General features: G+C 43.4%; 1 protein-coding gene across 8 annotated transcripts in view; it reads right to left on the bottom strand.

Annotated features, from left to right (window-relative positions):
- EMSY (EMSY transcriptional repressor, BRCA2 interacting) overlaps positions 1 to 17,068 on the bottom strand; it is a 96,227-nt gene that overhangs the window by 42,483 nt on the left and 36,676 nt on the right. For all 8 annotated transcript variants that reach the window (XM_062196738.1, XM_062196745.1, XM_062196740.1 and 5 more), the window contains one exon: positions 8,127 to 8,381. In XM_062196738.1, the coding sequence (XP_062052722.1) occupies positions 8,127 to 8,381 (255 nt within the window). The remainder of the gene's footprint in view (positions 1 to 8,126; positions 8,382 to 17,068) is intronic.

Genomic DNA, 17,068 nt, shown 5'->3' with positions numbered 1-17,068 from the left:
TCATCAAATACAGAATATGAACAAAAGGATACATTATTATTGCACACACAAAATATATATGTGGAAAAAAAATTGAAGGTGATAGGCAAAAATAAAATTAAAATGTTAGGGTGGTGATGCAATGATTCTTTTACATTTAAAAATTTACTTACAATGCTGTAATTGTTATATCGACTTTGCAAACATAAAACATGAGTTTAAAAGGAAATTCTTAGGCTGACTACAGTTATAGAGTACCAACGTTGGTAACCAAGAAGTAAGGTTTTGTAGCTTTTCCCTGACTACCATCATGACTAAAATAATTCATAAGATAAACATACTTTTATAGACAACACTTGTATTAATTTTTTTGGATGGTGCTTTAGGCTAAAACATTGGAAGAGACATAGATTTATATATGTAATAGTGTCAAATAATTCTAAACTTCTTGAAATCAACAAAGAAGTTAAAATTATGATACATAGGCACAATTAGGTAAGTTAGTTTCTGCGACTCTGCTTTCTTACCCATAAAATAAATATATTATTAATATAAAACTCATAGAGCTATTAAGATGATTAAATAAATCAAAATGGTAAAGTGCCTTCCCCCTCTGTGGTGGAATTGATAAACAATGAAGAAAATGCAATCTGGGACTCCTATGAGTTTCCTCTATTGACCCCCCAGCTCTGCATCAAATCTATGAGTTTTTATTTTTTACTGAGAACAGAGACCATGGTGAAGATCATTAAATAGCCATTTATATTTTCAAAAAAAAATTATAAAGTGTCGAATACAGAGCAAGGACGCCATAAGTAGAGTATTATAGATACATTAAAAATTTAAACTATTATTTTTGTGGAAATAGGAAATTCTGATTATAGTAAATCACAAACAGTGAGGCCATTGTAAGAGAGACAATGATTTCCAGTATTATTTCATTAATGAACTATAATAATGCTTAAAGCACATAAAGAAGCCCATTGAGAAATAACCACAGACATTTAAAAAAAGACAGTCATAAAAAATTACTTTGCTCAATCCTATGTAAACAAATTAAAATTTAGAACAAAGAGATAATGTTTTAGGAAAATATTTATCAAAATTGATGCTAGAAAGGAGAAAAAAATCCAAATATTCAAATTTCCACAGAAGAAATTTTAAAATATCTTCCCCTTCGAAAGTAGCTGGCCCAGATTCATAGAAATTCTACAGTTCTTTAAAAATAAGATAGTTACAATGTACAACATACTTAAAAACCATTCCAGAGATCAATTCCTGCTACCCAACTAACCTAGTGAACTTCTAAAAATTATAAAATGATTGAAAGCCTCTGGAAATAGTTCATGCAGCAAACAGCAAATTAAGAAATCTACCTCAGGGGCCGGTGCTGTAGCACTGCAGGTAAAGCTGCTGCCTGCAGTGCCGGCATCCCATATGGGCACCAGTTCGAGTCCCGGCTGCTCCACTTCCAATCCAGCTCTTTGCTATGGCCTGGGATAGCAGTAGAGGATGGCCCAGGTCCTATGGCCCCTGCATCTGTGTGGGAGACCTGGAAGAAGCTTCTGGCGCCTGGCTTTGGATCGGCGCAGCTCCGGCCTTGCGGCCAACTGGGGAGTGAACCAGCCATGGAAGCCCTCTCTCTGTCTCTCTCTCTGCCTCTCCTCTCTCTGTGTAACTCTTTCAAATAAATAATTTTTTTTTTTAAAGAAATCTATCGGCGGGTGCCGTGGCTCAATAGGCTAATCCTCCGCCTTGTGGCACTGGCACACCAGGTTCTAGTCCCGGTCGGGGCACTGGATTCTGTCCCGGTTGCCCCTCTTCCAGGCCAGCTCTCTGCTATGGCCCAGAAGTGCAGTGGAGGATGGCCCAAGTGTTTGGGCCCTGCACCCCATGGGAGACCAGGAGAAGCACCTGGCTCCTGCCTTCGGATCGGCACAGTGCGCCGGCCGCACCGCACCGGCCGCAGCAGCCATTGGAGGGTGAACCAATGGCAAAGGAAGACCTTTCTCTCTGTCTCTCTCTTTCACTATCTACTCTGTCAAAAAAAAGAAAAAGAAAAAGAAAGAGAAAAAGAAAAAGGAAGGAAGGAAGAAATCTATCCCAGAAAATCTAAAACTTTGGTAAGAAAAGCAAGATTTGGGCCGGCGCCGCGGCTCTCTAGGCTAATCCTCCGCCTTGCGGCGCCGGCACACCAGGTTCTAGTCCCAGTTGGGGCACCGATCCTGTCCCGGTTGCCCCTCTTCCAGGCCAGCTCTCTGCTGTGGCCAGGGAGTGCAGTGGAGGATGGCCCAAGTGCTTGGGCCCTGCACCCCATGGGAGACCAGGAGAAGCACCTGGCTCCTGCCATCGGATTAGCGCGGTGCGCCGGCCGCAGCGCGCTACCGCGGCGGCCATTGGAAGGTGAACCAACGGCAAAAGGAAGACCTTTCTCTCTGTCACTCTCTCACTGTCCACTCTGCCTGTCAAAAATTTTAAAAAAAGAAAAAAAAAAGAAAAGAAAAGAAAGATTTGTGATATTTGAACTCAAATTATTTTCCGTTCCCTCCTCTACCAGCTCAGAAAAGGAAGACTCTACTCTAGTAGACTTCTGTAATCAAGAACACAGGGTTCCTTCTTCTGGCTTTCAGCCCAGGAAGAGCAAAACTTCAGCGTATCTCATTTTGCCCCAAACTACCTATTGCTAAGGCTAAGTCCCAGTGAATGCAGTTGAGAAATGGATGTTCCTTCTGCCCAGACCACAGTTCACGGACTAAAGCTCTCCCGGAGGCACAACACCCCTGAGAATACTGGAGAACCACTGGCCCTTGCCTAGCTTGTGAGGCAGTGGCTCCCAGAAGAAGCAAGAGGACCTCAGACCACTGCCCACTCCCTCACCCTTACCTTCCTTCATTGAGCACTCAGTGCCTCAAGTAGGGCTGTCAAGCTTGCCAGATGACCCCACCCAAACTGTGGCTCAGAGAATTTATCTAAGGATAAAGACCGGTAATAAACAGAGTATTCCTAATCACTTCTCAAAGAAGCTGATTTTATTTATAACAGAACATGGAGAAATTCAAGCATAAGGGCATTCTCAAGAATAGTAGCTGATGTAGTAAAAGGTAGTTGGAAGGAGATTCATCACCTTAATGAAAATACAGTTTAAATTACAGGTTAAGGGGCCAACGCTGTGGCATAGTCTGCTAAGCCTCCACCTCCAGCGCCGGCATCCCATATGGACTCCGGTTCGAGTACTGGCTGCTCCACTTCAAATCCAGCTCCCTGCTAATGGCCTGGGAGGGCAGTGGAAGATGGTCCAAGTGCTTGGGCCCTGCACCCAAATGGGAAACCCGGAAGAAGCTCCTGGCTCCTGGCTTCGGAATGGCCCAGCTCTGGTTGTTGCAGCTGTTTGGGGGTGAACTAGCAGAGGGAAGACCTCTCTCTCTCTCTCTCTCTCTCTCTCTCTCCCTCCCTCTCTCTCTGTAACTCTGCCTCCCAAATAAATAAATAAATCTTTTTAAAATAAATAATAAATAAATTACAGGTTAGACAGTTTGGAGGAGAAGATTGGTAAATAAGAAAGCTGGGAGGGGCCGGCGCCGTGGCTTAACAGGCTAATCCTCCACCTTGCGATGCCAGCACACCGGGTTCTAGTCCCGGTTGGGGCGCCGGATTCTATCCCGGTTGCCCCTCTTCCAGGCCAGCTCTCTGCTATGGCCCGGGAAGGCAGTGGAGGCTCGGGGTCACAATTAAATTAAAAAATGAACCCCCAAAACTATTTCCTAAAAGGAGCCAAAACTTGGATTAGCTTGTGGAGGAATGCATGTTCCACGGTGTGTGTGTGGTCAGGGAAATTGTGTCAGAGAGCCGTGACAATTCCATAATCATCTCACAGTGACTGTGGGAATACCCAGACCTGCACCTCCCTAAAAGAGTGACATCAGAGCTTACTACTGCGAGGGGTCAGGATGAAGGGGACTGAATAAATAGAATTCACCAAAATAATTGCTCTGTCTCTAAACAAGTAACCAAGCAAATAACAGTAACAAATTCTTGGAGGACAGATCAGTACCCAGCTATAACACATCATCTAAAATGTCCAATTTTCAACATAAACATTTGGAGGCAAAGAAACAGGAAAATATGAACCTATTCACAGAAAAAAATCCAAAATTCATATGGTTTTGCAAGGGATCCAGAATAGTCAAAACAAAACAATTTTAAAAAGAACAAAACAGGAGAATTCACACTTCTCAATTCAAAACATATTACAAACAATGGTGATAAACAAAGTATGGTACTCACAAAAAGACAGACATATGGATCAATAGAACTGAGAATCTAGATATTCAATTAATATTTGAAAAGGTTGCCATGATCATTAGATGGGGTAAAGAATAGTCATTTATGCAAATTATATTGGCACAACTGGATTGGTATACAAAATATAATGAAGAGACTGACAAACCTTTACCAAGTCTAACAAAGAAAAAGGCACAGAAGATACAAAACAATATCAGAAATGAAGCAGGGAGGGCAGCGCTGTGCTGCAGTGGGTTAAGCTGCTGCCTGCAGCACCAGCATCCCATATGGGCACCAGCTCCAGTACCAGCTGCTCCACTTCCTATCCAGCTTCCTGCTAATGTGCCTGGTAAAGCAGCAGAAGATGACCCAAGAGCTTAGGTCCCTGCATCTACGTGGGAGATGAAGCTCCTGGCTCCAGCCTTTGGCCTGGCCCAGTCCCAGCCGATGAGGCCATTTGCGGACTGAACCAGAGGATGGAATATAACCTCTCTCTGTAATTCTGCCTTTCAAATAAGAAAGAAGGAAAAAGAGGAAAGGAAGGAAGGAAGGAAGGAAGGAAGGAAGGAAGGAAGGAAAGAAGGAAGGAAGGAAGAGAGGGAGGGAGGAAGGAAGGAAGGAAGGAAAGAAGGAAGGAAGAGAGAGAGGGGGAGAGGGAAGGAGGAAAAAGAAATGAAGCAGGGTATGGTCAGTGTTTGGCACAATGATTAGAATTCCACCCGGACTACCTGGAGCCCATATCAGAGGGCCTGGCTTCAAGTCCCAGCTCCGTTTTCAATCCCAGCTCCTGCTAACGTGCACCTTTGGAGGCAGTAGGCAATGTCTCAAGTACTTGGATCCCTGCCACCCACACGGGAGACCCAGACCGACTTCTGGCTCCTGGCTTTAGACTGGCCCGGCCCTGGCTTTTACAGGCATTTGGGGAGTAAACCAGTAGAAGGAAGCTCTCTCATCTGTCTCTGTCTACCTGCCTCTCTCTCTTTCAAATAAAATGAAAATAAATAAATTTTTAAATTAAGAAAAAAGAAATGAAGTGAGATAGTCATACAGATCTTGTAGCCACAGAAGGGATAATAAGGAACTGCTACCGAAAACACACTCATAAATTTGACAACACAAAAGAAATGGACTAATTCCCTGCAGACCACAAATTACAAAAACTTAACCAAGATTAAACAGACAATCTGAATGGTCCTATAACTAGTAAAGAAACTGCATTCCTAACTTAAAAGCTTCCCCCCCACCCCAAAAGTGTCCAAGCCCAGATGATTGCACTGTTTAAGCACTTAAGTAATTAATACCAAGGGCAGCATTTGGCCCAGCAGTTGAGATACTGTTTGGGACACCTGCATCCAGTATCAGAATGCCTGAGTTTAAGCCCCAACTCCTTTCCTGCTTCCTGCTAATGAACACTCTGGGAGGCAGCAGGTGATGGCTCAAGTATTGGTTCCCTGCCATCCACATGGGAGACCAGACTGAGTTCCTGGCTCCTGGCTTCAGCGTGGTCCAGTCCTGGATGTTGTTGGTGTTTGGGGAGATAACCAGCAGATAGGAAATCTCTGTCTCTGTCTTTCAAGCAAATAAAAAATTTTAAATAATTAATATTAATCCTATAGAATCTGTTCCAGAAAATAGAAAAGGAAGGAATACTTTTAATTTCATTCTATCAGAGAACAGTATTGCCCTGCTACTAAAACCAAAGACAATATAAAATAAGAAAACTACGGACTATTATCTCATATGAACAGAGGAGACAAACTGAAGCCTGCAATGTATGAGGATACTTTAAAAGTTAGTGTAGGGTGGGCGTTCTCACACAGCGGATTAAACTGTCCCATATCAGAGTGCCAGTTTGAGGTCTGGGTACTCCGCTTCCAGTCCAGCTTCCTGTGAATGTATCCTGGGAGGCAGCAGATGATGGTTCAAGAACTTGGCTCCTGCCACTCAAACGAGAGACCTAGATCAAGTTTTTGGCTCCTGGATCAACTAGGCCCAGCCTTGGCTGCTGCAAGCATTTGAGGAGTGAACCAGCAGATGAAACCTCTCTCTCTCTGTCACTCTGCCTTTCCAGTAGATAAAAATAAGTAGGGGCTGGTGCAGTGGTACAGCGGGTTAAAGCCCAGCCTTCAATGTCAACATCACATAAGGGTGCCAGTTTGAGTGCTGGCTGCTCCACTTCCGATCTAGCTCTCTGCTAAGGCCTGGGAAAGTAATGGAAGATGGCCCAAGTCTTTGGGCCCCTGAACCCCTGTTTGAGACCCAGAGCTCTTGGCTACTGGCTTCAGATAGGCCTGGCTCCGGCCGTTGTGGCCATTTGGGGAGTGAACCAGCAGATGGAAGATCTCTCTCTGTCTTGCTGTCTCTGCCTCTCTGTAACTCTGCCTTTCAAATAAATAAATAAATATTTTTTTTAAAAAAATAAGTAAAAATAAACTTAAAAACAAAAGTTTGTGGGCAAGTGTTATGGGAAAGTAAGCCACTGCTTGAGATGCAGCATCCCGTGTCAGAGTGCTAATTCGAGTCCCAGCTGCTCTGCTTCTGATCTAGCTTCCTGATAGTGCATCCTAGAAGGCAGCAGGTAACAGCTCAAAGGGCTGGATCCCTACCACCCATGTGGACCTGGATTGAGTTATGGGTTCCTGGCTTCAGCCTGGCCCATCCATGGCTATTATGGGCACTTGGGGCAAGATCCAGCATAGAAAAGATCTCTCTGTCTTTCAAGTAGATAAAAATAAATAGACAAGTTTATTTTAATGCAAAAAGCTTTTGAAATCCTTGCATAGTTTTTTCATAAATGCATTCTTCTTCAGTTTTTTGAAATATCATCATGTAAAAAGAATGACCAAGTGGGATTTATTTCAGATATGCAAAGCTGGTTCCATAGAAAAATCAATGAATGTAAGCATATCAATAGACTACACAAGAAAAAACATGATCATATCAGTTGAACAGAAAAAAGTATTTAACAAAACCCAATACCCATGCACAACAAAAACTCCCAGGCAACTAGGAACACAGGGGAATTTCCTCAACCTGGTAAAAAAGAAAAGACTGAGATGCTGGTTAAGATTCTCATTTCCCTTATCAGAGTACCTGGGTTCAATATTCATCCTAGCTCCTGCTCCAGCTTCCTGCTGATACAGTGATGGCTCAAGTGACTGGGTTCCTGTCACCCACATGGAAGACTGGATTGAGTTCCCAGCTTCAGCCCAGCCCAGTTCCAACCACTGTGGGTATTTGGGGTTGAAGCAGCAGATGACAATCCTCTCTCTCTCCCACTGTCTGTCTTTCTAACTCTCAAGTAAATAAATAAATAACCCTACAGCTGGCATCATACTTACTGGTGAAAGACTAGTTCTCCTTAAGATCAAGAACAAGGCAAAGATGTCTGCTCTCCCCACACTTACTCATTCAACATAGTACAGGAAGTTCTTCTCAGTAGAATAAGATAACAAAAAGAAATAAAAGACATACTAATTGGTAACTGTAACTCCTTACAGATGACACAATCATACATATAGAAGCTCCTAAGGAATCTATGTAAATACCCCTAGAACTAATAATGAGTTCAGTAAGGTTGAATGATACAAGATCAACAACAGTTTTTTATGTTAACAACAAACATGTAGAAATTAAAACCACAATGTTGTTAATTATGAAATCTTTAAGCATATGAAAATGAAATATTTAAGCATAAATCTAACAAAATATGCTCCAGATCTGTGTTGAGAACTGTAAAACACTGATGAAAAAAGTAAAACAAGACCTAAACACACTGAGAGACATACCATGTTCATGGACTGGAAGACTCAGAGAACTGGTGACTGGGCAAGAATTACAGTATGCTGTAAACATTTTCCAATTACCTGATTCCTGTTTGATTTGGATGGTAGGTTTGATGCCAGGTGGCAAAGCAGACTGCTGAGGCTGTTGCTGATGAGTTACTGGAGAAGGCTGAGCCACTTGTTGCTGTGTCTGTTGTTGCACTGGATGTAATTGCTGCTTAGGAGACTGTTGATGCTGTTTAGGAAACTGTGCAAGAATCTGAGTTGGGGCACCCACTAAGCTTTTAGGGGAAGGGAGTCTTGTTGATGCCATTTTGATTGCTGATGTAGATACACCTGTAGAAGAGTAAATAAAATTTGAGAGGAAAACATAAAGTAATAATACATAACATAATTAATAACATAATTAAAATAATTAATAATTATATCCAATTATTATAGTAAGTAATAAAGATCAGTGGGCAAGTACTGTGGCACAGAAGGTTAAGCCACCACTTGTCATGCCGTCATTTCATATGGGAGTTCTGGTTCAAGTCTCAGGTACTCCATTTCTGATCCAGCTTCCTGCCAATGCACCTTGGAAAACAAAAATGGAAGATGGTCTAAATACTTGGGCTCTTGCCACTCATGTGGGAGACCAGGATGGGATTCCTGGCTCCTGGCTTTGGCCTGGTCCAGACTTGGTCTTTGCATCCATTTTTTTAATAGACTTATTTATTTATTTCAAAGGCAGAGTACATAGAGGGAAGAGAAGATCTTCCATCTGCTGGTTCACTCCCCAAAAGGCCAAAGTGGAGCAGCCAGGACACAAATGGCACCCCTATGGGATGCTGCTGTTACAGGTGGCAGCTTTGACAAAACCAGCCCTGCGGCCATTTCTTCAGTGAATGAATGGAAGATCTCTCCCTCTGTCACTCTGCCTTTCAAATAAATAAATAAATAAATCTTAAAAGAAAAAAAAAATGAGGTAAGTCAATAAAAATAATGATATACTGAGCACTTAGTGTCAGATAAAATGTGCAGGGTTTTACATATCTGATACTGAAACTAAGTCCCTACACAAAACCTTGAATACAGATGCATACATCATCAGGTCCCAGCCTCCCATAGTCTCCCAACCTCCTTCTCATAGCGTCAAGTTCCCCTTGCACTGTTTTCACTAAAATGAACTCACTGAATTGTGGGAGTGGTGCAATCAGCCCTACAAGGTCCCCAATCACAGGGCTCATGAGGTCATTTATTTCTCCTAAAGGTGATTTCTTTCCCATGAACCCCAGGCCCCAAGTAAGAAAGTAACAACTACTTGTATATAGACTCTAGATTTACTGGTGCCCCCTTTGCCATCATCAAAATTCCCTGAAGAACAGTGATAACTGGCTAATCAAAGGAGGGCTATGAGCATTGCAAACCAACCAGGAACTTGGACACAAGTTGAAAACACACCACTCAGTCCCAACGTCAATCTATAAGAACCTTTATCTCCAACTCCTTGTGAAACATAGGAATTAAGTGATAGCTGCCCAGCTCCTTGCTCTGTATTGTAATAAACACCTCCTTTCTTCTATCACCCTGTTGTTACTGATTGGCTTGATGGACATCAGGTGAGAGAACCGAGTTTTGGGGGTTCCACAGCAATTCCTATGACCAGTTTTGGGGGTGTTATATAACAATATCTAATCCTCAAATTCTGCAACAATGTCATCAACTACCATTAGATTAAAAAAAAGGTGAGAGGGGACTGCTTTTTGTTAGAACAAAAGAAACAAAGTATCATACAGGATACTCACAGAGTTATCTGTCAATAGGTTTTATCAGCAAACACAGGTTTTGGGGTGGGCATTGTGGTACAACTGGTTAAGCCACCACTTGGGATGTTCATATCCCATAGTGAAATACCTGGTTCAAACCCCAGCTAGTCTATTTCTTTCCTTTTTTTTTTTTAAGATTTTATTATTTATTTATTTGAAAGTCAGAGTTACTTACACACACACACACACACACAGAGAGAGAGAGAGAGGGAGAGAGAGAGAGAGATTGGTCTTCCATCTGGCCAACAACTGGAGCTGTGCCCATCCAAAGCCAGGAGCCAGGAGTTTCTTCTGGGTCTCCCACACAGGTGCAGGGGCCCAAGTACTTGGGCCATCTTCTGCTGCTTTCCCAGGCCACAGCAGAGAGCTGGATCAGAAGTAGAGCAGCCAAGACTCAAACCAGCGTCCATATGGGATACTGGCACAGCAGGCCAGGGGGTTAACCTGCTGCACCACTGCACCAGTTCCCAGTAAATAAATCTTGAAAAAAGAAAATCTAAGTTCTCGATGTGAATAACATAGAAAACAAATCAATTAATTTTTAATCTTATTTATTGATAACACATTTTGCAAGTATTACTCTTTAGTTTCTAATCAGCCAATTTAAACACAGCATCAGACAAATAACTCATACTTAAACATTCATCTTTTGAGTTATTTATCTTGGTAAAGTAGCTTTTCTATCTCATTCCAATTGTCTATAAGTTAGTTATTTCTTGAGAACTCTGAGTCATTAAATAATTGTGTGAGGGGGCTGCTCCATTTCCAATCCAGCTCCCTGCTAATGCACCTGGGAAAGCAGTAGAAGATGGCCCAAGTCCTTGGGCCCCTGCACCCATGTGGGAGACCCAGAAGAAGCTCCTAGCTCCCGGCTTCAAATTGGCTCAGCTCCGGCTGTTGAGGCCATTTGGGGAGTGAACTAGCAGATGGAAGACCTTTCTTTGTCTCTACCTCCCTTTGTAACTCTGTCTTTCAAATAAATAAAATAAATCTTTTTTTTAAAGGTGTATTTATTTATTTGAAAGTCAGAGTTATATAGAGAAAGGAGAGGCAGGGAGAGAAAGAGAGAGAAAGAGATGTCTTCCATCTGATGGTTCATTCCCCAGTTGGCCGCAACAGCCGCAACTGTAACATAAATCTTAAAAAAAAAAGTAAGTAATTGTGTGAGAAGTTACAACTGGGTATATACAATGTTTCTACAGTGAAAATAATCCGATGATGAAAGGCTTTCTTCAGGGGTCGGCTCCGTGGCACAGTGGGTTAATCCTCCACCTACCGTGCCAGCATCCCATATGGGCGCCAGTTCTAGTCCCGGCTGCTCCTCTTCCAATCCTGCTCTCTGCTGTGGCCTGGGAAAGCAGTACAAGATGGCCCAAGTCCACATGGGAGACCCAGAAGAAGCACCTGGCTCCTGGTTTTGGATCAGACCAGCTCCCACCATTGTGGCCATTTGTAGAGTGAACCAACAGAAGACCTTTCTCTCTGTCTCTTCTTCTCACGGTCTGTAACTCTACCTCTCAAATAAATAAATGAAATCTTCAAAAACAAAAGTTTTTTTCAGTGCAATACTAACTTAGCAAACATTCAGGGGTAATAAGTACTATTAATTTCCACTAAAGATGTATGAGTTCAAGAAATTCTTCTCTCTTTCAGAATTTTCATCTATAACATTTCTATAATTGACTACTTAACAGAAGTTTTACATCAACAAGTTGAAACTCGTAACAGAAAACTCAGGTTAAGTCACCACATTCACTTTTTTAAATAAAGCTATCTCTTTCTAAGATTTATTTTTTATTTATTTGAAAGAGTTGGGGGTAGAGAGAGAGAGAGAGAGAGAGAGAGAGAGAATTCCATATGCTGGTTCACTCCCCAAATGGCCACAACTGGGGCTGGGCCAGACCAAAAGCAGGAACCCAGAGCCTCTTCCATGTCTCCCATGTGGGTGCAGAGACCCAGAGACTTGGGCCATCTTCTTCTGCATTCCCAGGCATTAGTAGGGAGCTGGATCAGAAGTGGAGCAGCTGGGAATAGAACCGGTGCCCCAATGGGATGCCAGCATCGCAAGTACAGGATTAACCTGCTATGCCACAATGCCAGCCCCCAAATTAACTTTTTAAGCACTGCTAAAACAGTGAAAGGAAACTAATAGCCTAATTCTCAAGTACTTGGAATGTTATTTCACACCTAGCCCATCAGAACAAACATTCTAAATTACAAAACAAATGTTAAAATAAAAAGTCTTAAGTAAAACTGTCTCTTGAGAATGATAAAGACATAGAAGGATAAACCTTGAGAAGTTACTCTCCGACTTCAGCTTCCTCCTTTGTTGGATTTGCCCTACAAGGCTCATCAGAGGTAAGGTCAGGTCGGGTGACAGTTTGAGGAAATACAAAGTACAGTCAAAACCACGGGGGGGGGGGGGGGGGGGCTTCCTCATGTGATTTATGCTCTCCTCCACCTCCCCACTCCCACCCCACCCTGCCCTGAAGACTAGTGCAGCAGGGAGCCATATTAGAGACACGTGTGTTCTGAACTTGAAACCGAGCCCCTACCAGAGGTGGGGAATGTCCAGTCCGCGGGCCATGTAAGGCCCTCAAAATCATTTGGTCTGGACCTGCCAAGGCAACCGCAGGCAAGACTTGAAATTCAATACATCTACAGCAGGCTAATTTTTAAGCTGATAATTTTGTATGGCCTATAAATGTTACAAGTATCCAAATGGCCCTTGGCAGAAAAAAGGTTCCCCATTCCTGCTACGGTCCTGGACTGCAGATGCAAGATACCATTAGGTCCCAGTCTCCCAGCCTCCCTTCCTTAACTTAAAGTTTCCTAGCCCAGCTTTTCCGACTGCAAATCAACTACTTGTTAAATATAACTCATTGAATTGAGGGAGTGGTGCAGCTGGCCCTGCAAGGTCCCTAATCACACCACCGGATTCATGAGGTCATTTGTTTCTCCAGTAGATAACATCCTGCTGTTCTGTCTTGTCTGGAAGGGTTTCTTTCCTAGGAACTCCAAGCCAAGTGTAAAGTAACTGTCATCTACATGTAGTGCGCAGGCTGACTGAAGCCCACTTTGCCATCATCCCAGTTCCCTTAAGGCCACAATATCACCAACCAATCAAAGCAGGGTCATGAGCACTGCAGACCAACCAGGAACTTGGACACAGCTGAATGCACACCTCTCAGCCCCAACTCCAGTCTCTTAAGAACTTTACCACTAACCCCTCGGGGAGCCTGCGAATTAAGCAATAGAGGCTGGGCACCTTGCTCTGCACTTTGCCATAAACACTTCCTCCCTTCCACCACCCAAGGTCAAGCGAGGGGACCCAGGTTGGAGGATTCTACAGCAGTCCCACCCCCAGCTGTGGGGGTTGTTCTGTATCAAACTAGACCTTCTCTGGATCCTCTCTTTGCACCGTTTTATGACTTACTGCAAACAAAGTGTCACACAAGTGACAGATATTTTTAAAACCATGTAAAAGCTTAAACTTTATATTGCATCAATAATCTACAGTCTGGTTTTAACTGGGGTTAATTGTGCACTTAGATAACTCCCTAACTAAACTATGATCTCCATATATGTTTTGTTTAGTAAAAGTATTCAGCATGACTCCAGAATCAGAGAATTTAAATCAGGCCTTCAAAATAGGTACATAATAGCAGTGTGACCTGATTAAAGTACTAAATTTCTCTGATATTTACTTATTTAATAAAGCTCTATTGAACACATACTTTATCCTAGATAGTGGGGAAATGGTTTTGTAGCCAAGAAACAGCCCCTGTCTTTAAGAAGCTTCACGTTTACAGGAGAAGATAGTCAAATGATCACACAAATGTATCTTTACAGCCAAAAAGAATTGCGAAAAACAAAAAAAGTTACTTTGGTGTTAGTATGCAAAAGGTCTTCTTCCTCTTCTTTGCAAGGACAAAAGGCTTCCCAAAGAATTCAATACCAAAGACATCAGGGAGCCAAAGCAAGATCAACAGCTATACATTCACCTATGCAGAAGTGTGGTCCAGTGTGGGGTGGCTGACCACTGTGGAGGCTGGCCCAGCATGGGTCAGAATAGGAATGTGGGGGACTTCCACGCTGGGGAGGAGTTCAGAGCACAGCTCAGCAGGTTAAGTTAGAGCCCTGGTGGGATGAAGGTTTCCTTGAGTGAGAGCTACCAAGCCAAGGGTGTCCACAGGGAGGGATGGCTAAGGACCAGAATACAAAGTATGGAAGGGTTTCTGGGTAGGAACCACCCCTCTCACACGGCTGCACTGGGAGGGATGTCAGTGCCACTCAGGGTAAGATAGGCATCCACACAGAGGGGCAGCAGGGGCAGGTGTGAGAACTCCCATGGGGAGCATGCATGATGTCGGAGCCTGAATGCAGTGAGAACATTTGCACAGGGAGAGGACAACAGCAGCAAGGATACGAGAGATCAATTACATACTAGTAGACTGATAAATAAGTATATTAAAAATAATGAAGCTAGGTTTTTTTACTGTCAAAGACGGAATGGGAGAAAACTAGAATTACAATGCAGTGTTTGAATGAAATTGGATGTATTCATAGAAATAAATACAGGTGTAAATATGTGTGTATAAACATGTGTAAACATATAAATACACATGTACACATACACTCCCCAATAATGAGCACATCTAGCACATAGATCTTAGCTTCTGACTATCATTTCCCACTACAAAGAACCAGGACTCCTTGGGGAAATGGCTGATTCTAATGCAGAGTAGAAAAAATTCAAAATGAGCTTGGCAAACATTAAAAAACTGCCTTAGTGACTGAGACTGCTCCAGCTCACAAAGCAAATCTGTTAGATAACATAGACAGAGACTTGCAGATCCTGGACAGGCAGGGCCTGCACTACACCCCTCATAAGCAGGAAGCAGCAACAGAAAGAAGATGGATGATTCTATGCCCTGCAACATCCCTTAGGATTAAGGGAATGGAGCCTCTGAGAGGGGAATGAGGTAGGCAGGCATACAGGATAACATTCATCAGGTATGTGAGGTGGAAGACCATGCCTTCACCATGCCCCTGTATGACCACATGCCTCTACCTGGCCACACCTGGGTGCCTACTGGCCCATCAAGTTAATTAACCACTCCCCTTTGGAAGTGGATTAAAGACCCGGGACAACCTGGCACAGTGCTTTTCATTTTTGGCCTTTTGCCAGTGTGGGACTGTGCTGTCCTGCGCCTCCAGGGCGCGTGGCCTTCGGGCCACCCACCTCATGCTTCCTGGCCTGCATGGTCCTCCACGTGGCTGGCTCCTGGTACTTGGTATGTACACAGATTTCCCTCTCTCATATAGATAGGGCACTCACTCTCCTATGCATTTCTCCCACTGAATAAAAGCATAAAAACTTAAAAAATAATTGCCTCTTGAAGCAAATCTATAACAATACATTATGAGAGGTTTATAATACATAAAGAATTAAAATGAATGACAACCACAGCACAAGGATGGGAGAGAAAACAGAAATATACTTAAAATTCTAACACAAGGGGCCAGCGCTAGGGTGCAGTAGGTAAAGCCACCGCCTGTGGTGCCAGCATCCCATGTGGGCACCAGTTCAAGTATCAGCTGCTCCACTTCTGATCTAGCTCCTTGTTAATGCAGCTGCAGAGGAAGATGGCCCAAGAACTTGGGCTCCTGCACCCACATGGGAGACCTTGGAGAAGCTCCTGGCTCCTGGCTTTGGATCAGCCCAGCTCTGGCCATTGTAGCCATTTGGAGAGTGAATCAGCAAATAGAAGACCTCTCTCTGTCTCTCTGTCTCTCTCTTTCTCTGTAACTCTTGCCTTTCAAATAAATAAATAAATCTTTAAAAAAAATTCTAGCACAACACATGAAGTAGTATATTATTATGAAGGTAGGCCATTATAAATTATAAATACCATAAAAGCTCTAAAGCTGGGTTCTGAACCAAGAGCAATTTTGCCACCACTACCAATTCTACCTCCTTCCACTCCTGGGATATTTGGCAGTCCCCAATGTTTTTGATGGTCACAACACAGGGTATGCTACTGGCATCTAGTGAGTAAAGCAAAGGATGCTGCTGAACATCCTACAACCCACAGGTCAGCCCTTGGACCTTTTCTGATCTAAAATGCCAATAATGAGGAGGTTGAAAACCCTACTCTAGAGCAACTATTCAAAACAACAAAACAAACCAAAAAACCAAGGGAGCAGGCATTGTGGTACAACAGGTTAAGCCGCTTCTTGTCATCAAAGTGCCTGGGATAGAGTCCCACCTCCACTTCCACCAAGCTTCCAGCTAAGGCCTACGAGGCAGCAGATGATGGCTCAGGTGCTTGGGTCCCTGATCCTAACATGGGAAACCTGGATAGTGTTTAGGGCTCCTGGATTCAGTTTGGTGCAGCCCCAGCTATTGCAGGTATTTGAGAAGTAAACCAGGGGGTGGAAGACCTCTCTCTCTCTCTCCATACCTTTCAAATAAATAAGAACTAAAAGTTACAAGGCAGTGGAGGCTATAAAGTGAAATCTAAAAAAAAAACAAAAACAAAAACAAAAAACAAACCTGAATAAAGCCAAAAGATTGGAAAAGAGAAGAAAACGGGGCTAGTGTCATGGCATAGTATGTAAAGCCACAGCCTGTGAGGCTGGCATCCAATATGGCTGTCAATTTGAGCCCCAGCTGCTACATTTCTGATCCAGCTCCCTGATAACATGCCTGGAAAAGCAGCAGAAAATGAGCCAAATCCTTGGGCCCCTGCTCCCACGTGGGAGACCCAGAAGAAGCTCCTGGCTCCTGGCTTCAGAACAGCCCAGCTCCAGCCATTGCAGCCATCTGGGGAGTGAACCAGTGGATGAAAGATCTCTCTCTCTCTCTTTGTCTCTTCCTCTCTATAAACTCTGCCTTTCAAATAAATAAATCTTGTAAAAGAGAGAGAGAGAGAAGTGAAGGAACAAAGAACAGATGAAACAAACCAACTGTCCAAATGGTATCCTTGGGATAGGCATTTGACCTAATGACTAAGATGCCAGCTAAGACGTTCTTCTCCCTATCAGAGCACCTGGGTTCAGTACTCAGCTCCACTCCTGACTCCAGCTTCCTGACAGTCCACACCCCGGGAGGTGGTGATGACGGAAGTAACTGGGTTCCTGATCCCAGCTTCAGCCTCAGTCCAGGTTGGTGCAAGCATTTGGGGAGTGAACCAATGGACAGGTTATCTC

This window comes from Lepus europaeus, chromosome 7, assembly GCF_033115175.1.
Source record: "Lepus europaeus isolate LE1 chromosome 7, mLepTim1.pri, whole genome shotgun sequence".
NCBI classification, from domain to species: Eukaryota; Metazoa; Chordata; class Mammalia; order Lagomorpha; family Leporidae; genus Lepus; species Lepus europaeus.
Note: the sequence above shows the minus strand (reverse complement) of the source record. Positions and strands in the feature narration are given on the sequence as shown.